The sequence below is a fragment of the Somniosus microcephalus genome, chromosome 14 (assembly GCF_052327205.1).
Source record: "Somniosus microcephalus isolate GS21.2 chromosome 14, FLI_Smic_1.0, whole genome shotgun sequence".
NCBI lineage: Eukaryota > Metazoa > Chordata > Chondrichthyes > Squaliformes > Somniosidae > Somniosus > Somniosus microcephalus.
The window spans coordinates 26,192,769-26,213,508 of record NC_141000.1 but is presented as its reverse complement, the minus strand read 5'-3'; the positions used below and the strand labels follow the sequence as shown (position 1 = coordinate 26,213,508).

Here is a 20,740-nt window from a genome sequence, read left to right as displayed (position 1 = left end):
CCTCACTCACTACTTTCCCCCCCGTCTTAGTATCATCTGCAAACTTTGATATGTTACACTCGGTCCGCTCCTCCAAATCGTTAATATAAATTGTAAAGAGTTGGGGACCCAGCACTGACTCCTGCGGAACACCACTAGTTACTGGTTGCCAATCTGAGAACGAACCATTTATCCCAACTCTCTGCTTTCTGTTCGAGAGCCAATCCTCCACCCACGCCAGAATATTACCCCCAATCCCGTGATTTTTTATCTTAAGCAATAATCTTTTGTGTGGCACCTTGTCAAATGCCTTTTGGAAGCCTAAATACACTACGTCCACTGGTTCCCCTTTATCCACCCTGTATGTTACTTCCTCAAAAAACTGAAGCAAATTTGTCAAACATGACTTCCCCTTCATGAAACCATGCTGAGTTTGTCCTATTAAATTATGTTTATCCAAATGTCCCGTTACTGTCTCCTTAATAATGGACTCTAACATTTTACCAACCACAGATGTTAGGCTAACAGGTCTATAGTTTCCAGCCTTCTGCCTACTACCCTTTTTAAATAAGGGTGTTACATTAGCAGTTTTCTAATCTGCCGGGGCCTTTGCCGAGTCCAGGGAGTTTTGGAAAATTATTACCAATGCATCCACAATCCCTACCGCCACTTCCCTCAAGACCCTAGGATGCAAGCCATCAGGTCCAGGGGATTTATCTGCCTTGAGTCCCATTATTTTACCAAGTACCACTTCCTTAGTGATTTTAATCGTATTTAGTTGCTCCCCCCCTAGAGCCCCCTGTTTGTCCAGTGTTGGGATATTCTTAGTGTCCTCTACTGTAAAGACTGATACAAAATAATTGTTCAGTGTTTTTGCCATCTCCATGTTTCCCACCATTAATTTCCCGGTCTCATCCTCTAAGGGACCAACATTTACTTTAGCCACCCTTTTTCTTTTTATATAACTATAGAAACTTTTGCTGTCTGTTTTTATATTTTTTGCTAATTTACTTTCATAATCTATCTTCCCTTAATCAATCTTTTAGTTATTTTTTGCTGTCTTTTAAAGACTTCCCAATCTTCCATCCTCCCACTAGATTTGGCTACCTTATATGCCCTTGTTCTTAGTCGGATACTATCCTTAATTACTTTACTTAGCCACGGATGGCTATCTTTTCTTTTACACCCTTTTTTCCTCAGTGGAATATATTTTTTTTGGAAGTTGTAAAATAACTCCTTAAATGTACACCACTGATCATGTACCGTCTTACCCTTTAATCTATTTTCCCAGTCCACTCTAATCAATTCCGCTCTCATACCTTCATAGTCTCCTTTATTCAAGCTCAGCACGCTTGTTTGAGATCCAACCTTCTCACCCTCTAATTGAATATGGAACTCAACCATGTTATGGTCACTCATTCCAAGGGGATCCTTTACTAGGACATTTTTAATTAATCCTGTCTCATTACACAGGACCAAATCTAAGGTTGCTTGCCCCCTGGTCGGTTCAGGTACATACTGCTCAAGAAACCCATCCCTAATACACTCAATGAACTCATCCTCAAGGCTGCTCTGCCCAATTTGATTTGTCCAGTTAATATGATAGTTAAAATCCCCCATAATTATAGCTGTTCCCTTATTGCAAGCCTCAACTATTTCCTGATTAATACTCCATCCAACAGAGTTGCAACTGTTCGGAGGCCTATAGACTACACCCACTAGTGTTTTTTTCCCCCTTATTATTCCTTATCTCCACCCAAACTGTTTCACTATCCTGCTCATTTGACCCAATATCATTTCTCCGTATTATAGTGATTCCTTCCTTTATTAACATAGCCACCCCACCTCCTCTCCCTGCCTGTCCTTCCTGATTGTTAAATAACCTGGTATGTTTAATTCCCAGCCATGGTCACCCTGCAGCCATGTTTCTGTAATGGCCACAAGATCATACCCATATGTCGTTATTTGTGCCGTTAACTCATTCATTTTGTTACGAATGCTACGTGCATTCAGATAAAGAACTTTCAAATATGTTTTGTAACACTTAGTTCCTATTTTTTCCCTTTTTAGTACTTTACTTTTTACTCTATACCTTCTGTCCCTTCCTGACACGTTCTGTTTTTTAATTCCCCCACTGCTACCTAAGTCTATGACCTTCTCTGTTGTCATTTCTATTATTTGCTCTCTAGAAGCCTCCCCCAACTAATTAGTTTAAAGCCCTCTCTACAGCCCCTAGTTATATGATTCACCAGGACTCTAGTCCCAGCACTGGCCAAGTGGAGTCCGTCCCAACGGAACAGCTCCCTCCTGTCCCAGTACTGGTGCCAGTGTCCCAAGAAGCAAAACCCATTTCTCCCACACCAGTCTTTGAGCCACGCATTTAACTCTTTAATTTTATTTATCCTAGCCATATTCGCCCGTGGCTCAGGTAATAACCCAGAGATTATTACCCTTGAGGTTCTGTTTTTTAATTTGACCCCTAGCTGCTCATACTCCTTTAACAGAACCGTCTTCCTTGTCCTAGCTACGTCGTTTGTACCAACATGGACCACGACAACTGGATCCTCCCCCTCCCACTCCAAGTTTCTTTCCAGCCCAGAAGAGATGTCCTTAACCCTGGCACCGGACAGGCAACACAGCCTTCGGGACTCCCGCTCTTGACTGCAGAGAACCCTATCTATCCCCCTAATGATACTATCCCCTACCACTACAACATTTCTTTTTACTCCCTCCACTTGAATGGCCCCCTGTACCACGGTGCTGTGGCCAGGTTGCTCATCCTCCCTGCAGTCCCCACTCCTGCCCTCACAGGGAGTAAGAACCTCGATCCTGCTGGACAAGAGCAAGGGCTGCGTCTCCTTCAACACTACATCCTGGATCCCTGTACCTTCCTCACTCGTAGTCACACCGTCCTGTCCCTGACCACGGACTACATCTGCAGTAATTAACTTCATAGGTGTGACCATCTCCTGAAACATAGAGTCCAGGAACTTCTCCCCCTCCCTGATGTGTCGCAGTGTCTGAAGCTCGGTCTCAAGCTCCATAACATGGAACTTGAGTTCCTCTAGCAGCAAACACTTGTCGCAGATGTAATCACCGTGAGCCTCAATGGGGTTCACCGGCTCCCACATCTCGCAACAGTAACACATCACCTGCTCCATTCTATATAATTAATAAAATTTCTTATTATTAGTTATGAAGACCCTGCCCGGATATAGATGATAATATCACACCACTATTCAATAGGACTTACCAACTTAAAGGTATAAAAGAGAAGAGAAGGAAGAAAACCAACCAACCAGCTGATCACCAACCTCCTCCTTGAATACTGTCTCTGGGGCCCGTTTGGTTCACTCGTCTCGCTGCTCCGCCTCCACAGTGCTGTCTAAGCCTGGGAGTGGGGAAAGAACAGAGCAAAAAACACTCCCTCACCTCCCACTTGCCCGAATCTCCCACTTACCAAAACTTGAGCACCACTCAATGCACAAAGCACTCCGTGCACAGCACTAGTCCCTCCCCTTTTATACCCGGATTCTACTTCCGGCTTAAACTGCCCAATAGTTTAATATACCCTTAAAAATTTAAACTTACTTCAAATAATTGACTTCTTAACACACTAAAATTCACAAAATACACTTAAATGATTTTTCTCCCACTTACCAAAACTCCAGCACCACTCAATGCACAAAGCACTCCTTTAAGGATGTATGCACTGTAATGCCCAAATCTCTTTCTATCTCCACCATCTTTAATGTCTTTCCCTGAAGGGTGTATGAATGTTGAGCATTTACCCTGCCCACATGCATAACACTGCACGTATCTGAGTTATACATAATTTTCCAGTCTTGCGCCCAATCTCCCAACACATTACGAAGTGCCTGAAGTAGATGAGCATCATCTACAGTTTGAACACTCACACAGATCTTGGTATTATTGGCACATTTATGCTGTTATGACATTCCCCTTAGAAAAGTCTAATCTGTTGCATTTAATTTGGTGCCTTTTTCAGCACGGTGGCATAGTGGTTAGCACTGTTGCCTCACAGCGCCAGGGACCCGGGTTCGAATCTGGCCTCGGGCGACTGTCTGTGTGGAGTTTGCACATTCTCCCCGTGTTTGCGTGGGTTTCCTCCGGGTGCTCCGGTTTCCTCCCACAGTCCAAAGATGTGCGGGTTAGGTTGATTGGCTATGATAAATTGACCCTTAGTGTTAAGGGGATTAAATATGTGGGGTTACGGGGATAGGGTGGGATATGTGTTGGTGTAGGGGTTACGGGGATCAGGTGGGATATGTGTCGGTGCAGGCTCGATGGGCCGAAATGGCCTCTATCTGCACTGTGGGGTTTCTGTGATTTCTGTGATTTTGCTGTCGACTGTGATTCTCCCTTAAAGCCAGAAATAACTTACCCGGGAAAGGGCTGAGAAATTTTAAATATGATGAACAAATATAGTTTTGCAGGCCTTTTAATAAAACTTTGTGGAGTCTAGTTCCTTCCATTGGGAATCTAACTGCAGATACATGGCGTTGATTTAACGGAAACCTTTGACAAGGTAGATCCAACTGGCTTGAGGTGTTTAAAATGGTAAAGGCATTTGATAGGGTAGATATGGAGAAGCTATTTCCTCTGGTGGGGGAATGGAGAACAGCAGGGGCATAATCTTAAAATTAGAGCCAGGCTGTTCCGCGGAGAGTGAAATCAGGATCCACTTCTTCACACACAGGGTAATGGAAATCTGGAAAACTCTCCCTCAAAAGGCTGGGGGTCAATTGACATTTTCAGGACTGAGAGCGGTAGATTTTTGTTGGTTGAGTATCAAGGTGTACGGCGCTGAGGTGGGTAAATGAAGTTAATATCCAGACGAGCCATAATCTCATTGAATGTCGGAACAGGCTCGAGGGGCTCAACGACCCACTCCTGTTCCTATGTACCCTAATGCAAGAAGAGCTGAGAGCAGGCTGCCCGGTTCTGTTGTTGTTAATGTGGGCGTGTCTGGGTGAACGTGGCCATATACCTGACCAAGTGCGTGAGCTCAGTGCTGATATGGCCATGGCACTCCCTCCCGGCAGTGCTGTGGTACTGGCTGGTAATAAAGGCCACTTTTCCTTGGCCGCTTCCAGTGCCTGCCACTAGTGTGCGGGAGAGGGCTTTGTGGAGCTGAGCTCAGGGATTTCAGCTGGAGCGGACTGAAAGCTGCCCAGGTTGTTCTGCTAACTGGTCTGACGGGTAATCAGATAAACATCGACAGTCCTGCTGAAATGTGGGCACGTGTCCCAAACGCTATTGGCATAAGATGTTGCCTTGTGTGTGTTACCGGGCAAAGCAACAGTTCCAGTCGCTTATCAGCACTCTGCTAGAATTTTGGCCCAAACTAGTGCCAAAAGCAATGTTTTTCTAAAAGAAAAAAAGAAAATAAAGGTCACCATGGGGCTCTAGTTGTGTGGGGAACAAAATGTTACTGATTTGTTTTCACACATCTTCCTCCCGGGGAGTTGCACGAACACCCACCTCAGTTGGTACAAAGGGCAGCTGTTTTATTTGATACTGTTGTCCAGTCACTGCCCATCCCGCTCACGCTCCAGCTCCCTGTGAGTTATGCTGATTCTGTACCAGTTCCCTAGTGTTCCCACCACTTGGGAGATGTGAATCTCATCTGGACCAGGAGTGGGTGTATCCCTCCATTTGCTTCATCACGTTGAATTTGGGGAAAACATGTAAATACATTACAAACGGCGTTTCATACTTGCTGCTTTATCGTGATGTTTCTCACCATTTCCTAAAAGAAAAAAGAAAGAACATACATTTTATATAGTGCCTTTCATGACCTCAGGAGTCGGGTGTACAAAAGCGCTTTACAGCCAATTGAGTACTTTTTGAAGCGTAGTCACTGTTGTAATGTAGAAAAAGTGGCAGCCTTATGCGCACAGCAAGGTTCCATAAACAGCAGTGTGATACTGAGCAGATAATCTGTTTTAATGATGTTGGTTGAGAGAAAAATAATGGCCAGGACACCTGAGAGGACACCCCTGCACCTCTTCGAAGTATTGCCGTGGGACATTTTATGTCCACTTCAGAGATTTGAGGACATAATCTAGGCTGACACTCCAGTGCAGTACTTAGAGAGCGCTGCACTGTCGGAGGTGCCGTTTTTCGGATGAGACGTTATACCGAGGCCAAGTCTGCTCTCTCGGGTGAATGTTGTTGATCCCATGGCAGTTCTCCCAGTATCCTGGCCAATATTAACCCTCAATCAACATCACTAAAACTGATTATCTGGTCATTTGTTCATGCTGTTTGTGGGACCTTGCTGTGTGCAAATTGGCTGCTGCATTTCGTACATTGCAACAGTGACTACACTTCAAAAGTAGTTCATTGGCTGTAAAGTGCTTTGGGACATCCTGAGGTTGTGAAAGATGCTAGTCCTATATTTCTAGTTGAAGATGCTGTAAGTACTCACATTTCTAATTAAACCCATCAAACATAATAAAAACAGAAAATGCTGGAGAAACTCAGCAGGTCAGGCAGCATCTGTGAAGAGAGAAACAAAGTTAACTTTTCAGGTCGATGACCTTTCGTCAGAACTGGAAAAAAGCAGGAAATGGAACAGATTTTTAAGCAAGTGTAGGAGCTGGGAAAAGGGGGGAGGGGGATGGAAGAACAAATGAGAAGGTCTGTGATAGGATAGAAGGCAGGAGAGGTTCAGAGACATTGAGAGATATTCAAGGTGAGAGGAGATGGTAATGAGACAGGTTAAGAAACAAAGGATGGCTCTAGATGAAGTGTGAATTGTGCTGGCAGAATGAAAGACAGCTGCCATGTGGGGGAGAAGAAAAGAAAACACAAACAAAAAAGAGTGTGGAAAAAAAAATTATATGATAGGGGCCGAGGTTATAATCTGAAATTGTTCAACACTGTGTTGAGCCCAGAAGGCTGTAAAGTGCCTAATCGAAAGATGAGGTGCTGTTCCTCGAGCTTACGCTGAGCTTCAGTGGAACAATGCAAGAGGCCGAGGGCGGTGAGGTCTGAGTGGGAGTGGAGCGGTGAATTAAAGTGACAGGCGACCGGAAGCTCGGGGTCCCCCTTACGGACTGAATGGAGGTGTTCCTCAAAGCGCTCACCCAATCTGCGTTTGGTCTCACCAATGTAGAGGAGACCGCATCGTGAGCAGCGAATACCGTATACAAGTAAATCGCTGTTTCACCTGGAAGGGGTGTTTGGGGCCCTGGACAGTGGGAAGTGGGGAGGTATATGGGCAGGTGTTGCCTCTCCTGCGCTTGCACGGGAAGGTACTGGGCGAAGGGGAAGGGGTGTTGGGGGTGATAGAGGAGTGGACTAGGGTGTCGCGGAGGGAGCGGTCCCTTCAGAATGCCGAAAGGGGAGGTGAGGGGAAGATGTGTTTGGTAGTGGGATCATGCTGGATGTGGCAGAAATGGCGGAGGATGATCCGTTGAATGTGGAGGCTGGTGGGGTGAAAGGTGAGGACAAGGGGAACCTATCGTGGTTCCGGGAGGGAGGGGCCCGGGTGAGGGTAGAAGTGCGAGAGATAGAATGGACACGGTCAAGGGCTGTGTCAACCACAGTAGAGGGGAATCCTCAGTTGAGGAAAAAGGAAGACCTGTCGGAAGCACTGGTGTGGAAGGTGGCATCGTCAGAGCAGATGCGGCGGAGACGGAGAAACTGGGAGAATGGAATAGAGTCCTTACAGGAAGCGGCGTGGGAGGAAGTGTAGTCCAGGTAGCTGTGGGAGTCAGTGGGCTTGTAGTGAATGTTTGTCAATAACCTATCCCCAGAGATGGAGACGGAGAAGTCGAGGAAGGGAAGGGAAGAGCCGGAGATGGACCATGTGAAGGTGAGGGAAGGGTAGAAATTGGAAGCAAAGTGAATGAAATTTTCTAGTTCAGGGCGAGAGCAGGAAACGGCACTGATACAATCATCAATGTATTGGAAAAAGAGGTGAGGGAGGGGACCTGAGTAGGACTGGAACAAAGAATGTTCCACATATCCCACAAAAAGGCAGGCGTAGCTAGGACACATGCGGGTTCCCATAGCAACATCTTTGATTTGGAGGAAGTGGGTGGAGTCAAAGGAGAAGTTGTTCAATGTGAGAACAAGTTCAGCCAGGCGGAGGAGGTTGGTGGTGGATGGGGACTGGTATCGGTGCCGTTTCCTGCTTTCGCCCTCAACAAGAAAATTTCATTTACTTTGCTTCCAATTTCTACCCTTCCCTCACCTTCACATGGTCCATCTCCGGCTCTTCCCTTCCCTTCATCCTCCGCCATTTCTGCCACCTCCATCGTGATCCCACCACCAAACACATCTTCCCCTCACCTCCCCTTTCAGCATTCCAAAGGGACCGCTCCCTCCGCGACACCCTGGTTCACTTCTCAATCACCCCCAACATCCCTTCCCCTTCGCCCGGCAAGCGCAGGAGATGCAACACATGCCCCTATACCTCCCCACTTCCCACTGTCCAGGGCCCCAAACACCCCTTCCAGGTGAAACAGTGATTTACTTGTACTACTTGCAATTTAGTATACTGTATTCGCTGCTCACGATGCGGTCTACTCTACATTGGGGAGACCAAACGCAGATTGGGCGACCGCTTTGCGGAACACCTCCGTTCAGTCCGTAAGGGGGACCCCGAGCTTCCGGTCGCCTGTCACTTTAATTCTCCGCTCCATTCCCACTCAGACCTCACCGCCCTCGGCCTCTTGCATTGTTCCATGGAATATCAGCGTAAGCTCGAGGAACAGCACCTCATCTTCCGATTAGGCACTTTACAGCCTCCTGGGCTCAACAGAGAGTTCAACAATTTCAGATCATAACCTCGGCCCCTATCATATACATTTTTTTCCCACACTTTTTTTGTTTGTGTTTTCTGTTCTTCTCCCCCACAGGGCAGCTGTCTTTCATTCTGCCAGCACAATTTACACTTCATCTAGAGCCATCCTTTGTTTCTTAACCTGTCTCATTACCATCTCCTTTTGCCTTGAATATCTCTTAATATCTCTTAACCTCTCCTGCCTTCTATCCTATCACAGACCTTCCCTTTTGTTCTTTCCTCCCCTCCCCCCTTTCCCAGCTCCTACACTTGCTTAAAAATCTGTTCCATTTCCTGCTTTTTTCCAGTTCTGACGAAAGGTAATCGACCTGAAACTTTAACTCTGTTTCTCTCTTCACAGATGCTGCCAGACCTGCTGAGTGTCTCCAGCATTTTCTGTTTTTATTTCAGATTTCCAGCACCTGCAGTATTTTCTTTTTGTAAACAGAATCAAACCGCAGCCTGCATTTACACCTTCCATTTTAAGTCGTCGTAACGTTTATTCAATGGAATGAACATCCTAAATTATTTATTTGAGCTATTTATTAAAATAAAAGCAGTGGCACTGCATGTGTTAAAATGTTGGTTTATCCAGTCGTTACAGGGTCAACTGAATCATATTTTACATGCAAATATCCTTTCGCTATATTGTCCATTTATACAAGGTTTTGAAACGGCCTCTGATGGTAAACCTCACTGAAGAGGGAATCATATTGTGTTCTAAATCGGAATGGTTGCAAACTCAAAATCTGAGTTACTGCCATATTTATAGTTCTGAGAGACACTACAAATGCAGACATTCTAATCCAGCAGCAAACAAGGCAAGCTGCTGATGCACTCTCCCTTTATATAGTAATGTTACCCACTTCAAGAGCACCTCTTTATATCCTGTTGCTCTGGGTTTGTTACTTGATAGTTATCCAATTGCTTTTTGAAAGTTACTGTTGAATCGGCTTCCACCGCCCTTAAAAGGTCGTGAATTCCTGATCACAGTAAATAAATTGATTTGGGGAGGGTGGGAAATCAGGAATTTCTGTGCTTACTCAATCCGGCCGTTTTAATGTAATTTCAGATTGAGGATGGAAGCAAAGCAGCGGCAACGGGCAAGCTTCAGGTCGGAGACGAGATGGTCAGCATCAACGAGGTGATTCTGACCGGCTTCAGGCAAGAGGCAATCTGCCTTGTGAAAGGCTCGCACAGGACTCTGAAGATAGTGGTGAGAAGGTGAGGCACGAAACAAACCCCACGGGCGTAACAGTTCACACTTGGGCCTTTCTTCTGGAAAGGTGACCCCTGTCATTGGTGCAGAGGTGGCAGATGAGTTAAAAAACAGAAACCTCTGGAAACACTCAGCAGGTCAGGCGGCGTCTGTGGAGAGAGGCAGGTAGGGTTCAAAAAAAACTTGGGAGCCTGTGGACCTCTTTTTGGTTCTCAAGTTTATGCCTGAATTTGGGACTGACCATTGCGAGCAGCAAATTTCATCCTAAAATAGAAGCATAATTTCACTGTTTCCTGGACAACCATCTTGTGCGAGCTGATTTCTTTCTAGTGAGATAGTTATCATGGAAAACCATCATTCATAATGATACAGCACGTAAGTGGAGAAGGTTCTCCTTGGAGCAGATTTAATAGAGGTGTTCAAAATTATGAAGAGTTTTGACAGTGGCAGGAGGGTGGATACCCAGAGGACAGATTTAAGATAATGGTAAAAGAGCCAGAGGGGAGATGAGAGTGCATTTTACGCAGCGAGTTGTGATGATCTGGAATTCACTGCCTGAAAGGGTGGTGGAAGCAGATTCAACAGTAACTTGCAAAAGGAAATCGGATAAATACTTAAAGAAACATTTGACGGGCTATGGGGGAAAGAGCAGAAAAGTGCAACTAATTGAATAACACTTTCGAAGAGACGGCACAGACACGAGGGGCTGAATGTCCTCCTTCTATGCTGTATGATTCTGTGAAATACGGTTAGCCACTGTGCAACTAACTGTCTAAACACAATGGCCAGGGTTTTGCGGTCAGCGGTGAACGAACGGCGCCAGCCGCCCATTACACTTGCGTTTACCCACAGACTTTCAATGTGATTTTGCACTGGAGGTTGCAGTTGTTTGAGATCCAAAACAGCACGGTGCCCTCTACAGGAGATCTGGGGCCTGTGTGAACAGGGCGCGCAACTGTGTAGCTCCTTAACCAATCCGATTGAAGAATTCTTAACTGAGACACAAAGTCGAAACCAGGAAGTGTAAGTTAGAATATTTAATTCAGTGCCAAATCAGGTACAACGAGGGAAAGAAAGATGGGGTTAAGAGAGAGAGATAAAAGAGACAAAGAAAAAGTAAAATACAGGAAACTTTCTGGTATCTGGCACGGACGGGACCGAGCTGGTGCCGGTCTATCAACATTGCCGGAGAATCGAGCGCTATAGTTAAAACATACGGAGCTTCTGAGCTCCATATCTAGCAACAAACCCTGTTGCTTAGCAACAGCTTCAAAACAATCAGCACAGCTTGCAAGCGTCTCTGTAGCTTAGCAACAGCTTCAGTTAGACGCTTGCACAGCCAGAAATGAGTAAAAAAAAGTAACTAAAAGTTAAAAAAAAAGTTATCTGAACCGACTCCTGAATTTTGCCGGTTAACCGACTTTTCCGGTTATTTAGTGGCCGGTTAATCGAAAGTTTCCTGTAAAAGTTTTAATTTTTAAAAATCTGCAACATAATTAATATCTGAAGGAATGAGACTCCACACTTGTAAAAGTTAATTTTCAGTGCCAGAGAGGTTGTTTTGGAATAATTAAGGCTTAACACTCCGTTAAAAATTCACTTACACTTGAATGCACCAGCCCTAACTTTTTCTGACGTAGCTAATGGGTAAGAACAGCAACTTCACGCCCATATATGTGTTTCAATGGCGAGTCTCAGCGAGATGCTATTACAGCACGGCTTCTGGAGGAGCAGGGTAACTCGGACAGTAACATCCTGATTTCCGCGTTTCACTACGCATGTGCGGACGCTGGAAGTTGCTGTTTACTCCTTACTAACGGTGAGCGCCAATAGCCTCACCGTTATTTCTACTGCAATATCTGAGCCAGTGGCCCAGAATTTGCTGTGACCAGCGCTCACGTTATTTATGCGCAAATTGGACAGCAACCGCCGGCAAAAATCCGAAAGTTGGTTTACGAGATCCGCTGCTTCTCCATAAGCTGTGAAAATGGCATCTCGCCGTGGGGCTCCCCATTTATTATGTATTGAATAGCATGAAGTTTCTGTACTGAAATCATAGATACGGACTAAACTTGTCCATTTCAGTCTAAGTACCCCTCTAATGACGTGATAAGTTTTAAATACTGCCAAACAACCTCTCTGGTACTGAAAATTAACTTTTACAAGTGTGGAGCCTCATTCCTTCAGATTTTAAATATTTTTGGGGATTAAAAGAAAATTAAATACTCTTAATTTTACTTTTTTCTTTCGTCTCTCTTAATCCCATCTTCCTTCCCCTCTCTTTCGCTTTCTGAACTGAATTTAACATCGAATTCACTTCTAACTGACACTTCCTGGTTCAGATGCTGCAGCCCTCATTAAAGATTCTTCAATCTGATTGGTTAAGGAGACACACAGTTGCTTTCCCTGTTCACACAGGTCCCAGATGCCCTGTAGAGGGTGCTGCGCCATTTGGACATCCCGCTGACAGCAACTTGCTGTGCGAAGCCCCATGGGAAGTCTGTGGGAATGGTTGCTGCCATTCATTCGCCACTCACAGCAGAATCCGACCCAGTCACTTCACGCACAAAAGCCTTTTGTTTCAAAGATTACAGGGTAATTTTAACCTTTAACACTGGACAAATAACAGGTGATAGCGAATGCAGCCACACTTGAAAAGAGAATCTGGCAGGGTGTAAACTGGTGCCGATTTGCTATCACCTGTTTTTCGCCTGGCAATAACAGTTAAAATTGCCCCCATATCTCCCTAGTTGTCGTCTTCGTGCTTCGTATTTGTTTCCCCCCCGAACAATGAATGGATTTCCCTGTAAGTAGGATAGCTTGTACATGTACGTCGAAGATTCATCTCTACCACCTCAAATGTGCATTGTATGGATTTATGAATGCATTAAACATAAATTCATAGAGAGTATTGAACATTTGAAGCTTTTTCGGATGAGACGTTAAACCAAGGTCCTGTCTGCCCCCTCAGGTGGACGTAAAAGGTCCCAAGACACTATTTCGAAGAAGAGCAGGGGAGTTCTCCCCGGTACCCTGGCCAATATTCATCCCTTAACCAACACATGAAACAGATTATCTGGTCATTATCACATTGCTGTTTGTGGGAGCTTGCTGTGCGCAAATTGGCTGCCGTGTTTCCTACATTACAACAGTGACTACACTTCAAACGTACTTCACTGGCTGTAAATCGCTTGGGGGCATTCTGAGGTCATGAGAGACTCTATAGAAGTCTTTCTTTTCATTATTTGTTTGTTGGGGGTTCGGTATTAAATTTGCATATATTTGCAGATTCACTGATGATTCAACATTGACATTCACGCCAGGTGTTTTATTCTCACATTCTGATCACAGAATCATAGAATGGTTACAGCACAGAAGGAGGCCATTCGGCCCATCGAGCCTGTGCCGGCTCTCTGCAAGAACACTTCAGTTAGGCCCACTCCCCCGCCCTTTCCCCATAGCCCTGCAAAATTTTTTCTTCAGCTACTTATCGAATTCCCTTTTGAAAGCCATGATGGAATCTGCCTCCACCACCCTTTCAGGCAGTGCATTCCAGATCATAACCACTCGCTGCATAAAAAAGTTTTTCCTCATGTCGCCTTTGGACCTTCTGCCAATCACCTTAAATCTATGTCCTCTGGTTCTCAACCCTTCCGCCAATGGGAACAGTTTCTCTCTGTCTAGACCGCTCATGATTTTGAACACCTCTATCAAATCTCCTCTCAAACTTTTCTGCTCTAAGGAGAACAACCCCAGCTTCTCCAGTCTATCCACATAACTAAAGTTCCTCATCCCTGGAACCATTCTTGTAAATCTTTTCTGCACCCTCTCTAAGGCCTTCGCATCCTTCCTAAACTGCGGTGCCCAGAATTGGACACAATACTCCAGTTGAGGCCGAACCAGTGTTTTATAAAGGTTCGTCATAACTTGCCAGAGGGATCAGTGCTGGGGCCTCAACTATTTACAATCTATGTTAAAGACTTGGATGAAGGGACCGAGTGTACTGTAGCCAAATTTGCTGATGATACAAAGATAGGTGGGTTAGCAAGTTGTGAGGAGGACACAAAGTGTCTGCAAAGGGATATAGATAGGTTAAGTGAGTGGGCAAAAATTTGGCAAATGGAGTATAATGTGGGAAAATGTGAGGCTATCCACTTTGGAAGGATGAAAAAGCAAATGATTATTTAAATGGAGTGAGACTACATAATGCTGCGGTACAAAGGGATCTGGGGGTCCCAGTACATGAAACACAAAAAGTTAGCATGTAGGTACAGCAAGTAATTAGGAAGGCTAATGGAATGTTGGCCTTTATTGCAAGGGGGATGGAGTATAAAAGTAGGGAAGTTTTGATGCAACTTTACAGGGCACTGGTGAGACCGCACCTGGAGTACTGCGTACAGCTGTCGTCTCCATATTTAAGGAAGGATATACTTGCATTGGAGGCAGTGCAGAGAAGGTTCACTAGGTTGATTCCTGGGATGAAGGGGTTGACGTATGACGGAAGGTTGAGCAGGTTGGGCCTATACCCATTGGAGTTTAGAAGAATGAGAGATGATCTTATTGAAACATATAAGATTCTGAGGGGGCTTGACAGGGTAGATGCTGAGAGGATGTTTCCCCTCGTGGGGAAATCTTGAACTGGGGGCACAGTTTCAGAATAAGGGGTCGCCCATTTAAGACGGAGATGAGGAGGAATTTCTTCTCTGAGGGTCGTGAATCTTTGGAATTCTCTACCCCAGAGCTGTGGAGGCGGAGTCACTGAATATATTCAAGGCGGAGATTGACAGACATTTGAACTACAGGAGAGTCAAGGGGTATGGGGAGAGAGCGGGGAAGTGGTGTTGAGGCCAAGATTAGATCAGCCATGATCTTATTGAATGGCTCGAGGCTGATGAGCAGGCTCGAGGGGCTGATTGGCCTACTCCTGCTCCTATTTCTTATGTTCCTTGCTTTTGTACTCTATGCCTCTATTTATGAAGCCCAGGATCCTGTATGCCTTTTTTAACCTCTTTCTCAACCTGCCCTGCCACCTTCAACGATTTGTACACATATACCCCTAGGTGTCTCTGTTCCTGCACCCTTTAGAATTGTACCTTTTAGTTTATATTGCCTTTCCTCATTCTTCCTAACAAAATGCATCACTTTGCACTTTTCTACGTTAAATTTCATCTGCCATGTGTCCGCCCATTCCACCAGCCTGTCTATGCCCTCCTTGAAGTCTCTCACTATCCTCCTCACTGTTCACTATACTTCCAAGTTTTGTATCATCTTAAAATTTTGAAATAGTGCCCTGTACACCCAAGTCCAAATCATTAATATATATCAAGAAAAGCAGTGGTCCTAGTACCGACCCCTGGGGAACACCACCGTATAACTTCCTCCAGTCCAAAAAACAACCGTTCACCACTACTCTCTGTTTCCTGTCACTTAGCCAATTTTGTATCCATGCTGCCACAGTCCCTTTTATTCCATGGGCTTCAACTTTGCTGGCAAGCCTATTTTGTGGCACTTTGTCGAACACCTTTTGGAAATCCATGTACACCAAATCAACCACATTGCCCTCATCAACCCTCTCTGTTACCTCATAAAAAACTCGATCAAGTTGGTTAAACACAATTTGCCTTTAACAAATCTGTGCTGGCTTCCCTTAATTAATCCACACTTGTCCAAGTGACTATTAATTTTGTCCCGGATTATCGTTTCTAAAAGCTTCCCCACTACCGAGGTTAAGCTGTAGTTGCAGGGTTTATCCTTGCACCCTTTTTGAACAATGGTGTAACAATTGCAATTCTCCAGTCCTCTGACACCACCCCCGTAACCAAGAAGGATTAGAAGATTATGGCCAGTACCTCTGCAGTTTTCACCTTTACTTCACCTCAGCATCCTAGAATGCATCCCATCCGGTCCTGGTGACTTATCTACTTTAAGTACCTCCTCTTTATCAATTTTTATCCCATCCAATATCTCAACTACCTCCTCTTTCACTATGACTTTGGTAGCATCTTCTTCCTTGGTAAAGACAGATGCAAAGTACTCATTTAGTACCTCAGCCATGCCCTCTGCCTCCATGTGTAGGTCTCCTTTTTGGTCCCTAATCGGCCCCGCCCCTCCTTATTACCAGTTTATTATTTATATGCCTATAGAAGACTTTTGGAGTCCTTTTTTTGTTAGCTGCCAGTCTATTCTCATACTCTCTCTTTGCCCCTCTTATTTCCTTTTTCACTTCCCCTCTGAACTTTCTATATTTAGCCTGGTTCTCACTTGTATTCTCAACCTGATATCTGTCATACACCCCTTTTTTCTGCTTTATCTTACTCGCTATCTCTTTTGTCATCCAGGGAGCTCTGGCATTTGTTGCCTACCCTCGTGGGACTGTACCTTGTCTGTATGCAAACCATCTCCTCTTTAAAGGCAGCCCATTGTTCGATTACAGTTTTGCCTGCCAATCTTTGGATCTGGCCCGGGTAAATTGGAATCATTCTCAACCCACTGAAATTGGCCCTCCTCCAATTAAGTATTTTGACTCTAGATTGCTCTTTGTCCTTTTCTATAGCTAACCTAAACCTTATGATACTCTTATTTGTGGAATATTCAGGTTATTTCACCAATCTCGTGCTCCCAGCGTGGAAGCCTCACCTGTTGGGAGTGTGGGTTAGTGAGTAGCCGTGACAATGTTGTAGCTGTCTCTGACCCGGGCTCCGGTTGAACGAGGCATCCTGCTGGGGGCGGGGGGATTGGATCACTGAAATATCTTGTTGTTTCGGGTGAGGCGTTAAAACCAAGGCCCCGTCTGCCCTCCCAACTGGACGTAAAAGATCCCACGGCACTTTTTCGAAGAGGAGCATGGGAGTTCTCCCCAGTGTCCTGGGGCCAATATTTATTCCTGAACCAACATGACTAAAAAACAGAATTTATGGTCATTATCTCATTGCTGTTGCTGGGATCTTACTGCCGTGTTTCCTACATTACAACAGTGACCTCACTTCAAAAATACTTCATTGGCTGTAAAGCGCTTTGGGACGTTGTGGGGTCGTGAAAGGTGTTGTGGAAATGCAAGTTCTTTCAAACACAATTTCTTTTCTTCCTAAATTTGGCTGATGGAAAATTTTGAGCCTGAGATTCTCAGATGCAGTCCCTGCCGCTCCGTGAAGGTTCTGGAGCATCCGACTGCGGCAGCAGTTTGGTAATTTAATCTTATGTTTTTCATGAGGTACTGGAAGGCCCACTGAGTGACTGTGGAGTTGTTGCCTTGAGTAGAAATGAGGACAAGATTGATGGGCTGAGGGGCAAATGCTGCTGTCTTACATTAGCCGAGAGTGCGTCTGTTTGTAGTAGCACCTGTGATTAGAGATATGGAAGTTAAGATTTAGGCGATGTTGATTGAAAAACCATTTACAGTGAACTGCGATTTAAGATGATGATCTCTGCAATAGGAACAGGAGTAGGCCAATCCGCTCCTTGAGCAATGTTCCCTCTAATTTTGTTTGGCCCTGCGCGGTCCCTTTAAGGGGCTGCGTGGGCCGTTCAAAATACCGCACATACACGGTTCTTGTATTGAAAAGCCGGCGCTGCGGGATCCCTGGAGCGCTGTGCCGCCACGCAGCCTACAGGGAACATTGCCCTTGAGCCTGTTCCGCCATACAGGTAGATCGTGGCTGATCTGTACCTCAACTCCATTTACCCGCCTTGGCTTCATGCCCCTTAATACCCATTCCCAACAAAAATCTACCGCTCTCAGTCTCGAAAATGTCAATTGACCCCCCAGCTTCCAAACCTTTTGGGGGAAGAGTGTTCCAGATTTCCACTACCCTTTGTGTGAAGAAGTGCTTCCTGGTTTCACCCCTGAACAGCCTGACTCTTGGGATTTTGCCCCCTTGTTGTGGATTCCCCCACCAGAGGAGGTAGTTTCTCTGTATGGACCCTATCGAACCCCTTTAATCATTTTAAAGACTTCGATTAGATCACCCCTCAATCTTCTAAACTCAATGGAATACAAGCCAAATTTATGTGGCACGCCTCAGAATTGAACCCTCTAAGCCCTGGTATCATTCTGAAATACACGTTAGGAGGTGTGAACTTCCGGCTGAACACCTCTTCCCGCTCCAAATAGTCGCCGTGTTTAACACACTAAGCGACAGCGTTGTAACTGACAATACCGGTAATGGAAATTGGGAGCACTATTTGCCTGATTTAAGCGTGGGATGTTTTAAGTGATTGGGACTGTAACTCATTGGCCGATCCTCAGTACGAGAAAGGCCCGATGTAAATTCAAGTTCTTACTCTCTCTCATATCTGAAACCTCACACCCATTTTAGACATTGCAGTGTTAGCTGTGGCTCAGTTGGTAGCACTCTTGCCTCCGAGTCCGAAGGTCGTGGGTTCAACTCCCACTCCAGAGATTTGCGTACATAATCTAAGCCGACACTCCCAGTGCAATACTGAGGGAGTGCTGCACTGTGGGAGGTGCTGTCTTTCGGATGAGATGTTAAACCGAGGTCCCGTCTGCCCCCCCTCAGGTGGATGTACGATACTATTTTGAAGAAGAGCAGGGGAGCTCTCCTGGTTTCATGGACAATATTTATCTCTCAACCAACCTCACTAAAACAGATAATCTGGTCATGACCACATTTCTGTTTGTGGGAGCTTGCTGTGCTCAAATGCCTGCAGCGTTTCCCACATTACAACAGTGACTACAATTCTAAAGTACTTCATTGGCTGTAAAGTGCTTTGGGGCGTCCTGAGGTGGTGAAAGACGCTATATAAATGAAAGTCTCTCTGCAGCAAAGAGGTGGCTGAGCAGATGCTTCAGTTTGTGGTGCGGTAGCAAACCCACTCTTTGCAGCAGTAGTTCATGGGCTCACTGTTGATGCGAGCCTCAAGCATGAAGGGTATTGGTTTCATGTCTTCCTTTCTTTCAATTGCCTACTTGGTGAAAGGCCCAGCTTTGGATTGTGCCTTCTTGTGAATCATTCATTGACCGCTGTTGTTAATGTGGAATAGGTCTTGAATGAAGCTCTCAATATTTTATAATCTGTCGGAGAACTTCAGGAGGAGGGGGGACAGTTCCCAACTTGGGTTTCACATGATGAATCACTCGGTGATGCTGTTTGGAAACAGCATTTCAGATCTGTGGAGAGTAACTAACATTAGGTACACGCTCCATCCTGGCTTTGAAATATATCGCCGTTCCTTCATCGCCACGGGATTAAAATCCTGGAACCCCCTACCCCTCAGCACTGTGGGAGCAACCTCGCCACACGGACTGCAGCGGTTCAAGAAGGTGGCGACTCACCACATTCTCAGGGCAACTAGGGTTGGGTAATAAATGCTGGCTTTGCAGCGACGCCCACATCCCAAGAATTAATTTAAAAAAAATTAATATGATTCTATCCATTGTTCCTTTAGAGACATTCGATTAAATAACACTTTTGCACAGTACTTTTGAACCAGTTACTTTTCAGGATATTTAAATACCCAGTGATATGATACTCTGCCTGTGATAGCCACTTGTGCCGCATTCTTCCATGTGATGTGTGTTCCATTGAATTGATCCATAATCCTTCATGTAGTGAAGGGAAATTTCCCCATAATTCACTGCCTATAATGTCACTGAATTGCCCACAAATGTCTGCTCCCAGACGTCCTTTGATCCAACATATTTCAAAGCATAAGGAGAGGATCAAATAATGGTTACCTGGATGCCTAACCTCCAATGGGCTATAGTCCAGTGAGGGACTGAAAACCTTAAGGAGAGGAGAGAAAAAAGAAAGAGAGGCACCTTTTGTGATCTCAGGATGTCCCAAAGTGCTTTACAACTAATGAAGTACTTCTGCAGTGTAGTCACTGCTGTAATGTAGGAAACATTCAATTTGCACGCAGCAAGCTCCCACAAACAGCAATGTGATAATGACTAGATAACCTGTTTTAGGTGTTGGTTGAGGGATAAATATTGGGCAGGACACCGGGGAGAACTCCCCCTGCTGTTCTTCGAAATAGAGCCATGGGATCTTTGACGAGGGCAGATCATCCGAAAGACGGCACCTCCGACAGTGCAACACTCCCTCATACTGCAAGGGGCCATAGCCTTAAAATGACAGCTAGGTCATTCCACAGTGATGTCAGGAAGAATTTCTTCACACACAGGGTGGTAGAAATCTGGAACTCCCTTCCCTCAAAAAGCTGTTACGGCTGGGGGTTCATTTGAAAATGTCAAAACTGAGATTGATTGATTTTGTTAGGTACGGGCATTAAGGGATACGGAACCAAGGTGGATCAGGCTCAAGGGGCGGAATGGCCTCCTCCTGGTCCTATGTTGGGTGAGGATGGAATTGGGCGTGACCGTGATGTCCCTCATGGTCAAATACCTCACTGCCATTCACGGCCAAGGCTGTAGGTTGAAGAACGGGCCCTTGAAAGGACGATCAACGCCTGTGGAATCAGGAAGGAGTTAATGCCACGAGGAGGCGATGGGGAATAATTTCAGCGGACAAAACATGCAGTTTTCTCTTAAAATGCAGTCCCCAACTGCCACTACACGCGGTGGACGGTGTAAAGGGAAACTCTAAGACCACCAGGTAGCGAGTGATGCCTGTGCCCAGAGAGTGAGGATTTGAGCGTTGGGGGTATCCTCATGTTCCCACCTGAGGTCCCTGCACCTGGACTTCGCAGCCGGAGCCCTGTACAGGGCCGGCAGCGACCTCACAGTGTCCGGTTGCTGAGATCTC

At 45.4% G+C, this 20,740-nt stretch overlaps 1 protein-coding gene across 6 annotated transcripts in view; it reads left to right on the top strand.

Moving 5' to 3' along the window:
* Positions 1-20,740, top strand: part of shroom2a (shroom family member 2a) — a 299,172-nt gene that overhangs the window by 121,669 nt on the left and 156,763 nt on the right. For all 6 annotated transcript variants that reach the window (XM_086006382.1, XM_086006375.1, XM_086006374.1 and 3 more), the window contains exon 2: positions 9,870-10,021. In XM_086006382.1, the coding sequence (XP_085862508.1) occupies positions 9,870-10,021 (152 nt within the window). The remainder of the gene's footprint in view (positions 1-9,869; positions 10,022-20,740) is intronic.